The sequence below is a fragment of the Equus quagga genome, chromosome 13 (genome assembly GCF_021613505.1).
Source record: "Equus quagga isolate Etosha38 chromosome 13, UCLA_HA_Equagga_1.0, whole genome shotgun sequence".
Lineage (NCBI taxonomy): Eukaryota > Metazoa > Chordata > Mammalia > Perissodactyla > Equidae > Equus > Equus quagga.
In genome coordinates this window covers 41,829,684-41,846,758 of record NC_060279.1, presented here as the reverse complement: position 1 = coordinate 41,846,758, position 17,075 = coordinate 41,829,684, and the positions used below count along the sequence as shown (strand labels likewise).

Below are 17,075 nucleotides of genomic sequence, written 5' to 3'. Positions count from 1 at the left end.
CCAGGCTATAATGATTATTACTGTTTTGCAATTTGAAATGTATTCTGGTTGTTTTTCTAAATATGAAGGCTTATCAAATGAATTTTAGATCCTTCTCCAAAGGAGGTTTCTTCCTTGCTCTTCCCACCTATTCCGACAGTATTCTGCTGTTCCTGGAGCTGCAGTGAAGAGTGGGATACCTGTGTCTGTTTAATGGCAGTCCATATCTATGAGGCTGGAGAATATTCTCTTAAACTCGTGGGGAGCCAGCAGATTCTTGCTTCGGTGAGGTCATTGCTGTGCCACATGCCCTGCCCCCTCTCTTCATGCAGTGAACTTGGAAATGGGCGCTATATAATCCTTTTCCTCCCCATCTCCAGGTATGTGGTTCTCCATGTGATCCTCCTACTCCTGTCAGGGCATGAAGGGGGCCTGGCGTCTCAGGCAGATTGTTGAATTCCCATACTATCCCCTTTCCATCCCACCCTACCTTGATAGTAGGTTAGCCCATATCCTAACTGTCTATAACTGTCTATATTAGACACCCCCAGCCAGCTTCTGGCTGCCTGTCTTTGCTGCCATGTTCTTTTTTACAAGAAGGAAAGAAACAATTCTTGCTATTTTTTTCATAATTTACTATTTATGATGTATTTAAGTGTTTTATTCAGGACAGAGTTCTGTAGGGGATGGGAGGGAATATTTGAGGGAGGTTGGGTCTTAGGGAAAGGAATGGGAACTCAGCATTTTTATGAAATGTCACTATTTGCCGCTACTTTGTATTGTTCACAAATGGCAAATGCAATATAAAAGTGATGAATATCTGGTTTTAATCTATTAAACTTTCATCAGTTATTTAGACCTCTTGTTTCTTCCTGGTTCTTTTTCATATACTATCTACTCCATGCTCCTACCCCAGCACCCAGGCTCAGTTTTGTTCATGTTGCCCTGAACAAATGCTGCTTGCTTTCCAGTTTCCCTCACTCCAGCTTCAGTCTAACTCAAGCTGAGAGAAATGGCTTCATTCCAGCCACCCCTTCCAACCTAACAACTTGAACTTGACAAAGAAAAGCTGTGAAAGGATATGAAGGGAACTACTGTAGGTCTGTTGCCTAGGTTGCAGCCCACTTTAACTGAGGGATTTGGGGATCCAAAGCTCAAAATCTTACTCAGGTTTAGGAGAAGAGGAGAGGGACAGTGGGAAAAGCAAGCTTGAGATTGGTTGGCCCTAGGATTCCCTCCCTTTCCTTCCCCTGACTTGGCCCTAAGGTGTCACTCTTAGAAAGCATAAAAGCTGCTTCCCTCACCTCTGTTGTTTCCTCTTCTGTGAGGTTGAGCTTAGGCTCTTTTGCAGTGGTGGGAAACTAGACAAAAAGGGGGGGCTTTGGAGAGGAGCAAGTTAACTAAATATTGCTCTTTTCATACCACTGTTCCCTATCTTGCTAAGATCATTCTACAAATATTTAATCACCAGCTAATGAGCAATGCACTGGGCAACTCGAGGTCAAAAGAAGTAATCGACCTTCAAGAGTTTACAGTGTCCAAGAGGAGTGCACACACACACGTGTGTACACAAAAACATCAGATGTGATACAATTAAGGATTTCAATTCTCTGAAAGACTGGTACAGAACATAACGGGGGAAGAAAATTAGAGGTTGCTGTGGGCTAGAAGCGTTGGAGAAAGTTTCACTTGAGCACGAGAGCCTAGAGGTATGAGAAAAGCAATGCAGAAGGAGACCTGAGTGAGAATACTGGAGCAGGAATAGGTGGAGGTGACACTGGAAACTCTGACTGCTAGGCTGAGGAATTTTTATTTTAAACAGGAGGCAATAGGGAGCCGTAGGATGTTTTTGTACCTAAGTAGAATGTAGAACAAAACAAAATGATTCAGAGAAGAATCTGTTGGCAAAGTTCTATCCAAGTGGGTAGATAAAGCAGACTGGTTAGACTATAATAATTTAGGTGTGAGGTGGTATGGGCCTACGATGATTGTGATATCAGTTGGAGAGGAAAGGAGAGAATTGAGATGGTAATAAAGCTTTATGATAGAACAAGTAATAGGAGTGAAGGGGTAATTGGGAATTCTCAAAGTTTTGAATTTTGAGTTTAAGCCACAGGTTCAGCTCTCCTTTAGGCTGTATAAGGAGAAAACTTTTTCTCTAACACAAATTGACTCCAGGGGCCAGCCCAGTGGCACAGTGGTTAAGTTCACACAATCCCCTTCGGTGGCCCAGGGTTTGCTGGTTCGCATCCCAGGTGCGGACATGGCACTGCTTGGCAAGCCATGCTGTGACAGGCGTCCCACATATAAATTAGAGGAAGATGGGCACAGATGTTAGCTCAAGGCCAGTCTTCCTCAGCAAAAAGAGGAGGATTGGCAGCAGATGTTAGCTCAGGGCTAATCTTCCTCAAAAAAAAAAAAAAAAGAAAGAAATTGACTTCCAAACATGTTTTAGGCATAAATGGTCATTCTGCTACCCTTACCTTCTCACTCCCTGGTCAATTTATGCAACCGCTGAGTGGGTACAGTAGATACCCTCTTATGATCAGAAGGTCCCTCTAGTGGTGAGCAGCAGCTGCTACTTTATAAGTATGCTGCAATCTATTCAGATACAAGTAGGGCCTATTAGTGTAAAACTTCTATAACTAAAAGTTAGGAAAATCAAAACCATGGGATAATAAAGCTGGAAATCCTGGTCTAATGTTTTACTCTTAAGCATGTCAGTCTCGGCTATTCTGAAAGTTATTCACCATAGTTGGTATCTCATTCATTCTTTAAACAAAGATTTGCCAGTTAAAACATTCCAGATTAAATGTTTTTTCTTTAGTTTTTCAAGGACACGAAAAGGTCAATATCTCCTGCAAAATTATTTCTTAAAAGTCCATTATAAAGCATCTGCTTGCTGTTTCCAATTTCTCTCCTCTCTTTTTTAAAAAAAAGTTTTGTTATGGAAATTTCCAAACCAAAGGTAGAGAAGTATAGTGAACTGCCATGTATGCATCACTCAGCTTCAATAATTATCAACGTAAATAAGGCCAATCTGTTTCATCTATACTTTCTACCCCACCCCCACTTTCTCACTGCACCTCCAAAGGATTAAGTTAAAATCAATCCCAGACATCATATCCTTTCATCATAAGTATTTCAACAGATAACCCCAGAGATAAAGACTCTTTTTAAAAACATAACTATGACAACATTATCATGCCTTTAAAAATTAGTAATTTCTTAATAATAGATACCCAGGCAGTGGTCAAAGTTAGTCAATTGTCTTACAAATGAATTTTTACATACAGTTTTTTTGACCCCAATCTCTGTTGAATACACTCCAAGTTTTTGCCCCCACCACACAACCAAAGCCTCTTTTATTAAGGTCACTGATGACCGACCTCCACGTTGCTAAATATATCAGTCCTCATCTTACTTGACATGTCAACAGCGTCTGATAATTTATTACTGCCTCCTTGAAACATTTTCTTGACTTAGCTTCTGGGATGCTACTTTCTCCTGGTTGTTTTTACTAAGGTGCTGTGCTGCTCTGTCTCCATACTCTTTTGGTTCCTCCTTTTCTCTCTAACCTCTAAATGTTGGAGCGTCTCAGGACTCAATCATATGACTCCTTCTTTTAGTCTACATTGACTCCCTAGATAATTTTAAAAAGCCGTTATAGTGGCCTAAAGACCCTATATAATTTGTCCGACTCCCCTGTCACCTCATGATCTAAATACCATCTAAGTATCAGCTAAAAACTCCCAAATTTCTATCTCCGGCCAAAACCTTTTTTCGAACTGCAAACTCATATATCCACCTGCCTATTTGACCTCCATCTAGGTGTCTAATAGGTATCTTAAACTTAACATGTCCAAAAGCTGAATTTCTGCTTCCTGCCCCTCCTAACTCATCGTTAGAAATAATGACTCCATTCTTTTAGTTGCTTAGAACCAACTCTGGTGTCTTCCTTAACACTCCCTTCCTTTACATCCTCCATCAAATCCATTGGCAAATTCTGTCAATTTTGTGCCTTATGGTATACTCGAAATCCACCCATATGTCACCATTTTCACCTCTTACTGCCCTAGGATAAGCCTCCATCATATCTGATCACTGAAGCAGGCTCCTAACTGGTCTATCTCCAACGGCCCTTTTTCCCCAGTCTGTTCTCAGTGCAGCAGCCAGAGTGATCCTGTTAAAACATTAAGTCAGATCCTGTCAATCCTCTGTTGAAAACTTTCCAACAGGTCCTTATCTCACTCAGAGTCCTCAAAATGATCTATGAGGTTGTACATGACCCAACCTCTCTTTACTCCCTTTGCCTCTCTGGCCTCATTTCTTCTTTCTCGACTGGCCTCCCTGTTCTTAAGTACACTCTTGCCTCAGGGCATTTGCATTTACTCTTTCCCTCAGGTATCCTTCAGGTCTCTATTCAAATGTAAGTCTTCTTTAATATCGTATTTATGTAAAATAGAAGCCACGGCCACTTGGGTTTATTTTTCTCTGCAGTGCTTACCATTATTTGATGATACTGTAGTCCCCCCCTTATCCGCGGTTTCACTTTCCGTGGTTTCAGTTACCTGAAGTCCGAAAATATTAAATGGAAAATTCCAGAAGTAAATAATTAGTAAATTTTAAATTGCACATCGTTTTAAGTAGCATGATGAAATTCGCACTGTCCAGCTTCTATCCCACCCAGGATGTGAATCATCCTTTGTCCACGTACCTATGGTGTATATACTACCAGCCCATTAGTCACTTAGTAGCCTTTTGATTATCAGATCGACTGTATTGCAGTGCTTGTGTTCAAGTAACCCTTATTTTACTTAATAATGGCCCCCAAGCCAACTTTATTATTAGTTATTGTTGTTACTCTCCTACTGTGCCTAATTTATAAGTTAAACTTTAACATGAGTATTGTATGTATAGGAAAAAACGTAGTATATATAGGGTTCAGTACTATCTGTGGTTTCAGGCAACCACTGGGGGGTCTTGGAATGTATCCCCCAAGGATAAGGGGGGACTATATATATATTTACTTATGGGTTTATTGTCTGCCTTCCCCCATGGAATGCTTTTTTCATTATAGAGCTCTTGCTTTACTGAAATGTGATCCTATCAGATTTCATCTTTTGTGAGCATTGTTGCAACTCACATATCTCTTTTATTTTTTCTTTTTGTGAGGAAGATTGGTCCTGAACTAACATCTGTTGCCAATCTTCCTCTTTTTGCTTGAGGAAGATTGTCACTGACCTAATATCTGCACCAATCTTCCTCTATTTTATGTGGGATGCTGCCACAGCGTGGCTTGAACAGTGCTACGTCCATGCCTGGGATCCCAACCTGCGAACCCCGGGCTGCCGAAGTGAAGCATGTGAATTTAACCACTATACCACCAGGCCGGCCCTTACATATCTCTTAATTGAAAAGCATCTGACATAACTGTAACAGAATATCTTTTCTACTTGAAGAGAGTATTAGTTCTTCTTTCTCCAGGTTGAATCAAATCACCCTTATAAGGCTTATTTTTCACTATCTCATTTTTTTATGGTCAGTATATTTTCGTATTCTTTGCAAGAACTCCATAGATGTTTAAAAGTGTAGGACCAGGGCTGGCCCGTGGCCGAGTGGTTAAGTTCGCGTGCTCTGCTTTGGCAGCCCAGGGTTTTGCTGGTTGGGATCCTGGGCGCAGACATCGCACCACTTGTCAAGCCACGCTGAGGTGGCATCCCACATGCCACAACTAGAAGGACCCACAACTAAAAATATACAACTATGTACCGGGAGACTTTGGGGAGAAAAAGGAAAAATAAAATCTTTAAAAGTGTCAGACCTAAAATTTGGTCACAATTATTAAATGTGTGACTAAAACTGAGAAGGTGACACCTCCCTGCACAGATATCATGGACCATGTTTTCCCTGAACAGTGATGACGGTATTCATTCAGTTCCTAGTCCCTTGGTTTAGGTTGAATACTTGTCTCTGTTTACTTCCATGTTTACCAGAATACTAACTTATAGCTATCCCTGATGTTCAACTTGTCTTTGGAGTTGTATTATCCTGACTAACCCACAGTATTTTTTTGTTGATGAATTTTATATTTTATCAAATACTCTTCTCTTGATCTGATTTCAGCTATTTGTGCTGATTTCTATTTTGTACAATATTAATATAGCTACACATGCTTTCTTTTATTACCATTGCCTGATATATTGTTTTTTTCTCTTCCTTTATTTTCACCTTTTGTCACTTAGTTTGGTGTGTCTCCTATTTACATTGTGCAGCTGTTTTTTAAAAAAGATAATTTTTGTCTTGTTTTAAAAATATTTTGGTTATGTTTGAACTTGTCACTAATTATTTTTCTGTGCTTTCTTATTTTTTCCCCCTTTCCTATCTATAGTTATATTTACAGATTTTTTTTCCTCTAGTGATACGGAGATTTTACTCCTTCACAAGCTCTGATGGTTACCAATAACTTTTGAACATATCCATTAAAACTTTACCAACATCTAGGTAACGTAACCTTCTCTCCCATCTCTAAGTACAGCGTTCATGGTGTAGCCGTGCCTGGTCCCTCTCTCCTTTCCCCCTTCTCTCCAAGATAGAGACCTAGAATTTACAGTTTTACTTGGGGTGTGTGTGTGTGTGTGTGTGTAGGGGAAGGTAATACAAAGCATTTTTGAATGTTATTCTTGATTAACAAACCAAAATAGTTGTCATTCATTCCTTGGGAGATTAGTTAAAATTACTGATTTGTCAAACCTTTGCTGGGCACCTACCTTGTGTCAGGCTCTGTACTGGGTTCAGGGATTGCAAAGATTGACACCTTTCTGCCCTTCATTAAATGGGAGAGAGGCTACCCAAACAAACGCAATTCAGGGGTTTAAGGACTTAGTAGTTAAATGAACAAAGTGGTATGGGGAACAGAGGGAGGTGGGACGTCATTAGTCATCCCACTACTTTTTGAAAAGGACAATGCTAGGACAGATACATCCACAGCATTTTCAAAGGCTTCTTCACAGCTTCTCTTAGATACCGCCGGCAGGTAATCCACCAGAGAATCTGCATGGCGCCAAAAGTGGAGGTGGGGCCCTTTCTTTGAACGTCCCCCCCGCCCACAAACGTCCTTTCTATTTTGGCTGTGCCTACAACTCCCAGAACCCAACGCGGAGGACGAAGGCGGAACCAGCTGGCCGAGCCGAGGTCTGTGATTGGTGGTGAGCTCTGGGCCAATTGGAGGAGTCGTTGTTTGGCTGTCCAGGAGAACCAGTCGGGGAGGGAGGAAGGTGGCAAGATGGTGTTGGAAAGCACTATGGTTTGGTGAGGAACTACCTCGGGGCTCCGTGGGGGGCGGGTCTGGGTAGGGGGTGCATGTCGCGCGGAGGCTGGGCGGGCCTGAGGAGGAGGTGGGGGGTTGACGGGCGAGATGCGGCCTTGGGCCGAGAGGGAAGGAGCCCGATGGACTCCCTGAGTCATCCCGGGACCGAGAGAGGAGGACAGGCCCGGGGTATCCCCCATTAACCCTCAGCCCGCAGACAGTCATTGACCGGCCGATCCCTGCTGCCTTTCTCTATTTCGCGTCGTCTTCTCTAGACCAGCCTCAGGTCTGTCTTTAGCCAGAGTCCTGCTTCTCGGACTCATCGTTACAGTCTTCTGCCCTCCTCTTCTCAGGGTAAAGGATGTTAGGAAGACAGATTATAAATCCCTTCCCTGCCCCATTCACTCTAACTCCATTACCTTTCCCTGTATCATCTTCGAAGGTGCTGTTTATAGGTTGCTTTCTATGTGTCGGACATTGGTTTACTTTATCTCACTTAAACTTCACAACACTTCAAGGTAAATATCCCTGCATTTTACAGATGAAGATACCGAGTCTCAGCAATTTTAAATGACTTACCCAAAGTCACACTGCTAATTAAGTGGTGGAGCCAGGATTTAAACCCAGGGCTATCTGACACAAAGGCTCTTCTCTGGTGAGCTGACTGTCTTCAACAGTCTCAGACTTGGGCTGAGTATGTTTTCTGAGTTGGATTAGGAGCTGAGGACACAAACTTTTGTAAGGTTTCAAGAGTTTCTTCTAAGTGTGAGCATAGAATATAATACAGAATAGTACATATACACAAATCGCGAATTGTATGGAACAGACACCTAAGAGTTTTCTTTGACGGGGAGAGGATAGCATTGCCAGATAAAATATAGGATGCCTGGTTAAGTTTGAATTTCAGATGAACAGTACTCTTTAATATAAGCAAATGGCAATAACTGTGTCCCAAATCTTGCCTGAGACATACTTAAAAGTCGTTTGTTATTTATCTGAAATTCACATTTAACTGGGAGTCCTGTATTTTTATTTGCTAAATCTGGCAACTCTGGTGAGAGGTTAGAGTAGAAAGAGGACAGGATTTGGAATCCCAAAACCTGTGTTTTGGTGTTTACCAGCTGCGTGTTCTTGAGAATATAGTAAATGTTTCTTTATAAAATGGGAATAATAGTAACATCCACTTTTCTTATAGCACAAGTAGGTAAAATGTATGTGATGGTGCTCTGTAAACTGTATAGCCCTGTGCATACATTAGTTGCCATGGTACTTGAGGAAAGAAAGAATTTAAGAGGGGCCTTGAAGAGACTTAGACAAATGTTGAGAAGGAGCTGTGATTACAGGTAGAGGGGAGGGCATGCAGGTACTGAAGTGTAAATGCCCCAGGCATATTTAGGGATTAGGGAAGAGATTGGTGTGATAGATGGTGGTTGGTTGAAGGTAGTTTTTTGTTTTTATGGGAAAGTAGATCGGACCAGGTGGAAATGTCAAATGTCAAGTGACAAAAGTCAAGCTGAGGAGGTTGACTTCTGTCCTGTAGCCTTCAATAGAGGACTTCTGAAAAAGTCCTGAGGGTGGTGGAAGCAGAGCTGTCTGTAAAATGGCATTTAATAATATAGATGTGTCTTGATGTATAGGAGGAAAGATTGGGCCCAGAGAGACATATTGGTGGTCTATTGTAATTTCTCAGGCACAGGATAATGATAAGAACCACTCCTTTTGTCTGTAGGACCTCGTACTTTGTTGTACATCAGAATTCTCAGGAGGAGTTTATTAAAAATTGAAAATTAAAAAAAATAAATTAATACCTTTTATTTTTATTTATTTATTTAAAGTATGCTTTTTTTTGGGTGAGGAAGATTGGCCCTGAGCTAATATCTGTTGCCAATCTTCCTCTTTTGTTTTTTTGTCTCCCCAAGGCCCCAGTACATAGTTATATTTCCTGTTGTAGATAGTTCTAGTTCTTCTGTGTGGGATGCTGCCACAGCATGACCTGAGGAGCGTGTGTAGGTCTGTGCCTAGGATCCCAACCAGCGAATCCTGGGCTGCTGAAGCAGAGCTGGCGAACTTAACGACCACGCCTCCAGGCCAGCCCCTATATTCTGTTTTTAAATGAAGACTTTAGGTGGATAATATTGTAAGCCCTTATTTTGATATTAATTTTTGTTGGGAAAAATTACATACTGTTGAGCAGAAGTAGTCACAAGAGATACATATATTATTCCAATCATATACAGTTCAAAATTGGGAAAATTAAACAATGTGTTTTTTAGGGATACATACATAGTGTTTTTTTCCCAGTCCTCCTCTTTTTGCTGAGGAAGACTGGCCCTGAGCTAACATCTGTGCCCATCTTCCTCTATTTTCTATGTGGGACGCCTACCACAGCATGGTGTGCCAAGTTGTGCCATGTCTGCACCTGGGATCTGAACCGGCGAACCCCGGGCCGCGGAGAAGCGGAACATGTGCACTTAACTGCTGCACCACCGGGCCGGCCCCTACATAGTGTTTTTAACACCACCACCAATCACCCTCTTAGTGGTTCTGTTACACAACAAACTGTCAGTTCTCACTATCTCTCAAGCCCCCTTTCTTACTCTGACACCTTTCTTCCAGCCTTTATCCATTTGCTGGTCTTGCCCACAATCCTTATACTTAGTAGCTGTTCCATCTGAACTATCCTCAAAGCCTCCATTGTCTTTTATGTTTGGACTCACTAGATTTGAAGCTAGAGAGGCAGTTACTTCCCTGCTGGGAGAATAATCAGAAGCAGTGTATCCAGAAAAAAAGAAAACAGTGCACGGTCAGTAGAGTTGCCTTTGACCTCCTTCACATAGATTGAGTTTTCACTTTAAGGACTAGTCTGTGTTTCATGCTTACTGTTAGTCACTGTGCTAAGTATTTTCCATGCATTTAATCCTCATATCAATCCTATAAGGGTAGGTACAATAAAACCCATTTTACAGATGAGCTAACTGGACCTTAGAGAAATTAAGTACCTTCCTTAGGATCATGGAATTAGTAAGTAGCAGAGTGGGAATTTGAACCTCAACCTGAACACTTCCCTTTGCTCCCTTTTCTCCTTGCCTTCCAGTAGCTTCTTAATTAACTCTTCATCATTTCTGGTTTGTATTTATTGCCAGGTGAGGGATACTAAAGAAGAAAATTTCCCCCAAGTCCATATTTTGCTTGCCAGTAGAAATGAGACATCTCATGTAGGACACTGCTTTCTTCCATCAGCACAGACGGAATCACTGACTGTTAGAGTTCTCAGGGACCTCAGGTCCATCAAGAATTGAACCTGTTCATGGGGCCGGCCCGGTGGTGCAGTGGTTAAGTGTGCACGTTCTGCCTCGGCGGCCCGGGGTTCACCGGTTTGGATCCCGAGTGCGGACATGGCACCACTTGGCAAGCCATGCTGTGGTAGGCGTCCCACATAGAAAGTAGAGGAAGATGGGCACAGATGTTAGCTCAGGGCCAGTCTTCCTCAGAAAAAAGAGGAGGATTGGCAGCAGTTCACTCAGGGCTAATCTTCCTCAAAAAAGAAAGAATTGATCCTGTTCAGGGACTTACATAACTGCTTCACTTACCTGCCTTCTTGTGGTCTCTGGGAAGCTGGAGCTTGTATTGCATGTGGTTTGGATTCTTGTAGATTGTGAAAAGTTGCAGGGATAGAAGAGGTGAGACCCCTCATCTATGAAAGCTCATGTTTGTAGTTCACTCCAACTGCCAAAGCTGTTAAACATTTAATCACATGGTTGCATTGTGCTTTCTTGCACTCAGTGCTGCCAAGTGGGTTATATTTTAAATATTTTTAAGTTGCCATCTTCATTTCCTACCTTTGGAATACTCCCATCTTAATTTAACGTAGCATATTCACCCATGACAATGCTTAGTAATACTTAAATGCACCTTATAAAAAGGTGATTGTGGTACATCAGTAGGTTGCAACCTTTGGTGCTTATCAGAACCACTTGTGGAGTGGAGATTTGAAATTTTTTCCTCTTTTGGTCATTTTGAGTCAGTAAGTCTGGAGTAAGGCTTGGTCATCTGTATATTGAAGAAGAAAATCCTGCAGGTGTTTTCTGTTTTCCACAAAGACTGTGAGCCACTGCCATACACCACAATGCCCCTCACAGGGGAGGTGTTGAAGGAGGTGGGGGTCCCTGGAACTGGAGAGAATGCCTCAGAGAGATCCTACAATATGTCTTCCCTCTCCTCCTTCACTCCTAATCTGACAGTGTGGACAACAGTGAGTATATGCGGAATGGGGACTTCTTACCCACCAGGCTGCAGGCCCAACAGGACGCCGTTAACATAGTATGTCACTCCAAAACCCGCAGCAACCCTGAGAACAACGTGGGCCTCATCACCTTGGCCAAGTACGTGGGACAAAGGAGGATGGGGCTCAGTAGGTGGGTGGGTGGTGTCCCACATGTGACCTGCCTTGGTATCCAGGTTGCTACCTTTTTTTTTTTAGATTTTATTTTTTCCTTTTTCTCCCCAAAGACCCCCGGCACATAGTTGTATATTCTTCGTTGTGGGTCCTTCTAGTTGTGGCATGTGAGACGCTGCCTCAGCGTGGTCTGATGAGCAGTGTCATGTCCGCGCCCAGGATTCAAACCAACGAAACACTGGGTCGCCTGCAGCAGAGCGCGTGAACTTAACCACTCGGCCACGGGGCCAGCCCCCAGGTTGCTACCTTTTTGTAGATTCCACAGGCTGCTTTTGCCCATCGCCTTCCTTGACTACCTTCTTCACTACTCAGTGTAAATATAAATAGCAACTTGTTAATATTAACCTGAATTTAATACAGCTATGAAGCTAAAGCTCCTGGGGTAAAATTTCACAGTATATTTTAAAGTCAATGAAAAATGATTTTGGATCAGAGCCCCCGGACATATATCACACATCTTTTACCCCAAAGTGATTTGTTTTAGGAACTGATAATCCTCAAATGGATAACCTTCCATCCCATTATACATGTTGTTAGCTGGAAATGGGTCTAGAAATAGGGAGGATGAGAGAAATACAAAGTAGCATCCAGCTGTCGTGGTGGATCATCAGGGCCCTGAGAACAAGATAACGTGAGAGCATTTGGGGGAACACTGGGAGGATTACAAAATCAAACACTTCATATTTTCTGTGCTTCATAGCTACTAAACACTAGATGTTTTTTTCCAGTTTTGTTGAGATATAATTGACATATAACATTGTATTAAGGTGTACAGCAATGATTTGATATCTATATATATAGTGAAATGATTACCGCAATAAATTATTTAATATCAATATCTCAGTAGGTTTAGTTAATATCTCTATCTCACAAAGTTACAATTTCTTTTCCTCGTGATGAGTACTTTTAAGATCTGCTCTCTAAACGCTAGATGTTTGATTAAGAAAAATAGAGATTACAGTTATTATCAAGGTCTCTAAAGAAAAGATGAGTCAATTTGGAAGCACTTGTCCTGACCTAAAATCGTGGAAATGCTTTCCCCACATCCCAGTGATTGTGAAGTGCTGACCACACTTACCCCTGATACCGGCCGCATCCTGTCCAAGCTCCACACTGTCCAACCCAAGGGCAAGATCACCTTTTGCACTGGCATCCGTGTGGCACATGTAAGTCCTACTGGATCCCTTGGATTGTTCCTCCTTGCTCTGAGGTTCTGCCTTCAATGTTGTTCATTTCTTCCCTGGAATCTTCAGCTAGAACCAGAGCAATGGAAGAGAGATGACCTAGAGAAAGGAGTAGAAAGGATGGGTTGGGCTGGTAGGATGAATCCCAGCATCAGTGAGGATTGTGAAGGGAAAAGTCCCTAGAATCGAGAATTGACCCCCTCCCTCACCTTATCCACAGAGAGGCACAGCAAGAAGAGAAGGGTGGAGGAGGGGGTTTAGACCTTGTGTGAGCATGATGGTAGACTTGAGGTACATAGAAAATCATAAGAAAAAAAGAAGAGAGTGACAGAGGAAAGAGCTAGGTGATTCCTCTGGCTGACTGAGAACTTCCTCTTCCTTTACAAGCTGGCTCTGAAGCACCGACAAGGCAAGAATCACAAGATGCGCATCATTGCCTTTGTGGGAAGCCCGGTAGAGGACAATGAGAAGGATGTGAGTCCAAGTGACAATGGGGAATTTGGGCAGTGCATGTTTGGGAATGGGGTCTTTCAGCCCTTAGGAGAGCCTGGCAGAGGCATTTGGTTCCTCACTTTGCGGAAGGGTGGATGTGCAGAATTTGGTGTTTTGTTGGGGGACCTTAGGGAGGTCGGCTGATTTCTGTATGATTTTGTGAGGTATGTCATTTCCCCTCACAGTGTGGAACAGATTTCCTTGTCTCTCTCCCCTTCTTCCCAGCTGGTGAAACTGGCTAAACGCCTCAAGAAGGAGAAAGTAAATGTTGACATTATCAATTTTGGGGAAGAGGTGAGTAAGGACTGGTTGGGGGGCATTGACTTGATGTGGTTGTAAACAGACAATAGTCCTTACCCAGAGGCATGCCTGCACTGTGGGAGCAGCTACAGACAAGCACTGCAATGGCCGAGAATGGGGAGTGGGTCAGGAAGGACAGCCTCGTGTGTTCTTCCCTCCCCCAGGAGGTGAACACAGAAAAGCTGACAGCCTTTGTCAACACATTGAATGGCAAAGATGGAACCGGTTCTCATCTGGTGACAGTGCCTCCAGGGCCCAGTTTGGCTGATGCCCTCATCAGTTCTCCGATTCTGGCTGGTGAAGGCGGTGCCATGCTGGGTCTTGGTGCCAGTGACTTTGAATTTGGAGTGGATCCCAGTGCCGATCCTGAGCTAGCCCTGGTGAGCAAACGTTGACCTCAGGTAGAGTCCAAGGGTCCTCCTTTACTGACACACCCACACGTCACAGTTTCTCTTGGGCTAGACAGTCCTAAACACTGTTGCTCATTCTCCCAGACCCCCTTTTGGTTTCTCTTCCCCATAAATCTATCTGACCTTTAGGGACACCAATGTCAGCCTCTCTCGGTTGTTTCTCCTGATTAAACCCCAGGCTTCTCCCAAGTCCTTCCTTTTTTCCTATATCGCCTCTTTTCTCTCCAGCTTCTTCCTCATATGCATAAACCAGAAACCCCCTTTATACTCCTTTCCCACCCCTCAGCTGGCTTCTCTAGCACCTGGTAGGAGTGAGGGTAGGAGAATGTCTGACCTTGCCCTGCCCTCCATCAGGCCCTTCGTGTTTCTATGGAAGAGCAGCGACAGCGGCAGGAGGAGGAAGCACGGCGGGCAGCTGCAGCCTCTGCTGCTGAGGCTGGGATTGCTACGACTGGGACTGAAGGTGAAAGAGGTGGAATCTGAAGTCCCGGGACTGCAGAGTGCTCAGTAGAAGCTGGGTGTAGACACTGGGGAGGGAGTGGGGAGGTCCGGCACGTGGGAATATATGGGCTGAGGGAGTGGTCTGGGAGTGGATCTGTGTACAATGTGGCATCAGTTCTACCCTGCCACTCTTCCTTTTCCCAGACTCAGACGATGCCCTGCTTAAGATGACCATCAGCCAGCAGGAGTTCAGCCGCACTGGGCTCCCTGACCTAAGCAGTATGACTGAAGAAGAGCAGATCGCTTATGCCATGCAGATGTCCCTGCAGGGCACAGGTGAGCCAGGGCCTGGGTGGTAGTGCTTAGGCAGAGAGGTTGGGGTGGGGAAATGGAACTGAACAGATTGACCTGTTTTCCTCAGAGTTCGGCCAGGCGGAATCAGCTGACATTGATGCTAGTTCAGCCATGGACACATCTGAGCCTGCTAAGGTGAGCGCCAGCGGTGACTCCCTGCCCCTATCAGGCTTAAAATCCCCTTGTGTTCAGATCCTTAGCCCTCTAGGCCTGGGACCAGTCCTCTCAGAGCTTCATAGATGAGCTCTTGGAGGAGCAGAAGGGAAGAAACACATGGATGTACGTTTCTTGTACATAAACCTTGCTAGGGCAATAGAATGCTAGTGCTCAGAGTTGGAGAAGTGTGCTAGTTTTCTGTAATTTTCCTTCCTTGCTGGTGGGAGCAGTCTGGACAGTTCTCTAGGGTATCATCTTCCCAGGAGGGTGAAAAGGGTCTAGGAAAAAGAAAAAGGAGGAGTGGCTGTCCGATAGCAGGAAACCTTAATGTGATGGCATCTGTTTTTACTCTTTGAGCTCAGGAAGCAGAATTAGACTTCTCCTCTATCTGGACAGTACTAAGTGTTAGAGTTCATACCATATAGAGGCACTGGGTATTTTCCTGAATCGTCCATCCTACCCGTGGCCAGAGGTGCCCCCACCCCTAGACATCAGGTAGAGAGAGAGCTCAGGCAGCAGCATGCTTGTGTCCCTTACATTTGCCTGCTCCCCGGCCGGCCTGCCCCCTGCCACAAGCTGACACTGCCCTTTTCCAGGAGGAGGATGATTATGACGTGATGCAGGATCCTGAGTTCCTTCAGAGTGTCCTGGAGAACCTTCCAGGCGTGGATCCCAACAACGAGGCCATTCGAAATGCCATGGGCTCCCTGGCTTCCCAGGCCACCAAGGATAACAAGAAAGACAAGAAGGAGGAGGACAAGAAGTGAGACTGGAGGGAAAGGGTGGCTGAGCCTGCTCATGGTGCTGCATAGGCCGGGGTGGGACATGCAGTTAGATATGTTAACTGGAACCATTACAACCTAAATAAAGCTTGGCAACTTTTTTTTCTTTTTTGCTTCAAATAGTGGTGGCTTTGAGTGTGCAAGAGGGGAGGAGTACCTGGCCTTCTGAAGGAGGGCATTCTTCCCTATGTCTCCACTACCTGGTCTCTAAATCCTGACCCACCCGCCTTCCTCCCATCTCCACCCATGAGAGTCCCTCCTTACATTTTTACTGCCCTGGGGCTATTTCACTTTCGCATTTAGAGAAGTTTTGCTGAGAGCTACTGTGTGTGTTAGGCACTGGGGCCACAGAGGTGACTAGAAAACAGTACTGGCCTTTGGGGACCCAGAGCCCAGGGAAGGGCCAGCATGTAAGTGAGCAGTTACCCCTGTCTGCTAAGTGCCCACAGAGAAGCATGAACAAGGCACTGTGGAAACAGCGAGGAGAAACGGCAAACTCGCCGCTTCTGGGAAGGTTCCTGGAGATAACATTTGAGCCTTCTCACAGGGCAAAAAGTGAATCAGCCAACGGGGAGGGGATGGGGATGTATCCCTTCAATAAGAACAGTCTGTGCTGATGGTGTGGAGGAGCTCTGGAGGAACTGAGTAGCTCAGAGACTGGTTGCCTGAGTGGCAGGAGACAGAGAGGGAGAGAAGGCAGTAGTCAGAACATGAAAGATCAGGGATCCTTGAGGCCTGACTTGCACAAGGTGGAGTCTGAAGCCCCAGGATAAACATGGTGCATCACCTTGGAGCACCAAATTTAGAGTAAGGTTTCTTTGTAAGGTATGGAATAGAATGCAAAATTCACCTAATCTCGCCTTTATTATATTTAAAGAGGTAAATAATATTTGACACTTAAATTCCTTAACCTATATATAAATCCTGAAGCATAACAACAAAATGACCATATCTGGAGCCACTCAATTTAAGTACTAGAATATTACTGATGGCTTGCCACTACCTGTGCCTTCTGGAACCCACTTCTATGTCCTCCTCAGAGACAACTATTATCCTGAATTTTACACTTATCATTTTTTCCCTTTATAGCTTTCTCCTATATGTACAGATTCCTGGCCAGAATATGTTTAGTTTGCTGGGGTTTCTTCCTGCTTTTTTTCCTCCCCCTATCCCCCCAGAGCATAGTTGTATATTTTAGTTGCGGTCCTTCTA

The 17,075-nt window shown here is 44.0% G+C and overlaps 1 protein-coding gene across 1 annotated transcript in view; it reads left to right on the top strand.

Moving 5' to 3' along the window:
• Positions 1–15,969, top strand: part of PIP5K1A (phosphatidylinositol-4-phosphate 5-kinase type 1 alpha) — a 51,378-nt gene extending 35,409 nt beyond the window's left edge. Inside the window, exons 16-24 of the mRNA XM_046680872.1 lie at positions 11,530–11,670; positions 12,796–12,910; positions 13,316–13,402; positions 13,646–13,714; positions 13,885–14,100; positions 14,485–14,593; positions 14,776–14,907; positions 14,993–15,060; positions 15,678–15,969. Of these exons, the coding sequence (XP_046536828.1) occupies positions 11,530–11,670; positions 12,796–12,910; positions 13,316–13,402; positions 13,646–13,714; positions 13,885–14,100; positions 14,485–14,593; positions 14,776–14,907; positions 14,993–15,060; positions 15,678–15,848 (1,108 nt within the window). The 3' untranslated portion in view covers positions 15,849–15,969. The remainder of the gene's footprint in view (positions 1–11,529; positions 11,671–12,795; positions 12,911–13,315; positions 13,403–13,645; positions 13,715–13,884; positions 14,101–14,484; positions 14,594–14,775; positions 14,908–14,992; positions 15,061–15,677) is intronic.
• Positions 15,970–17,075: the final 1,106 nt, after the last annotated feature.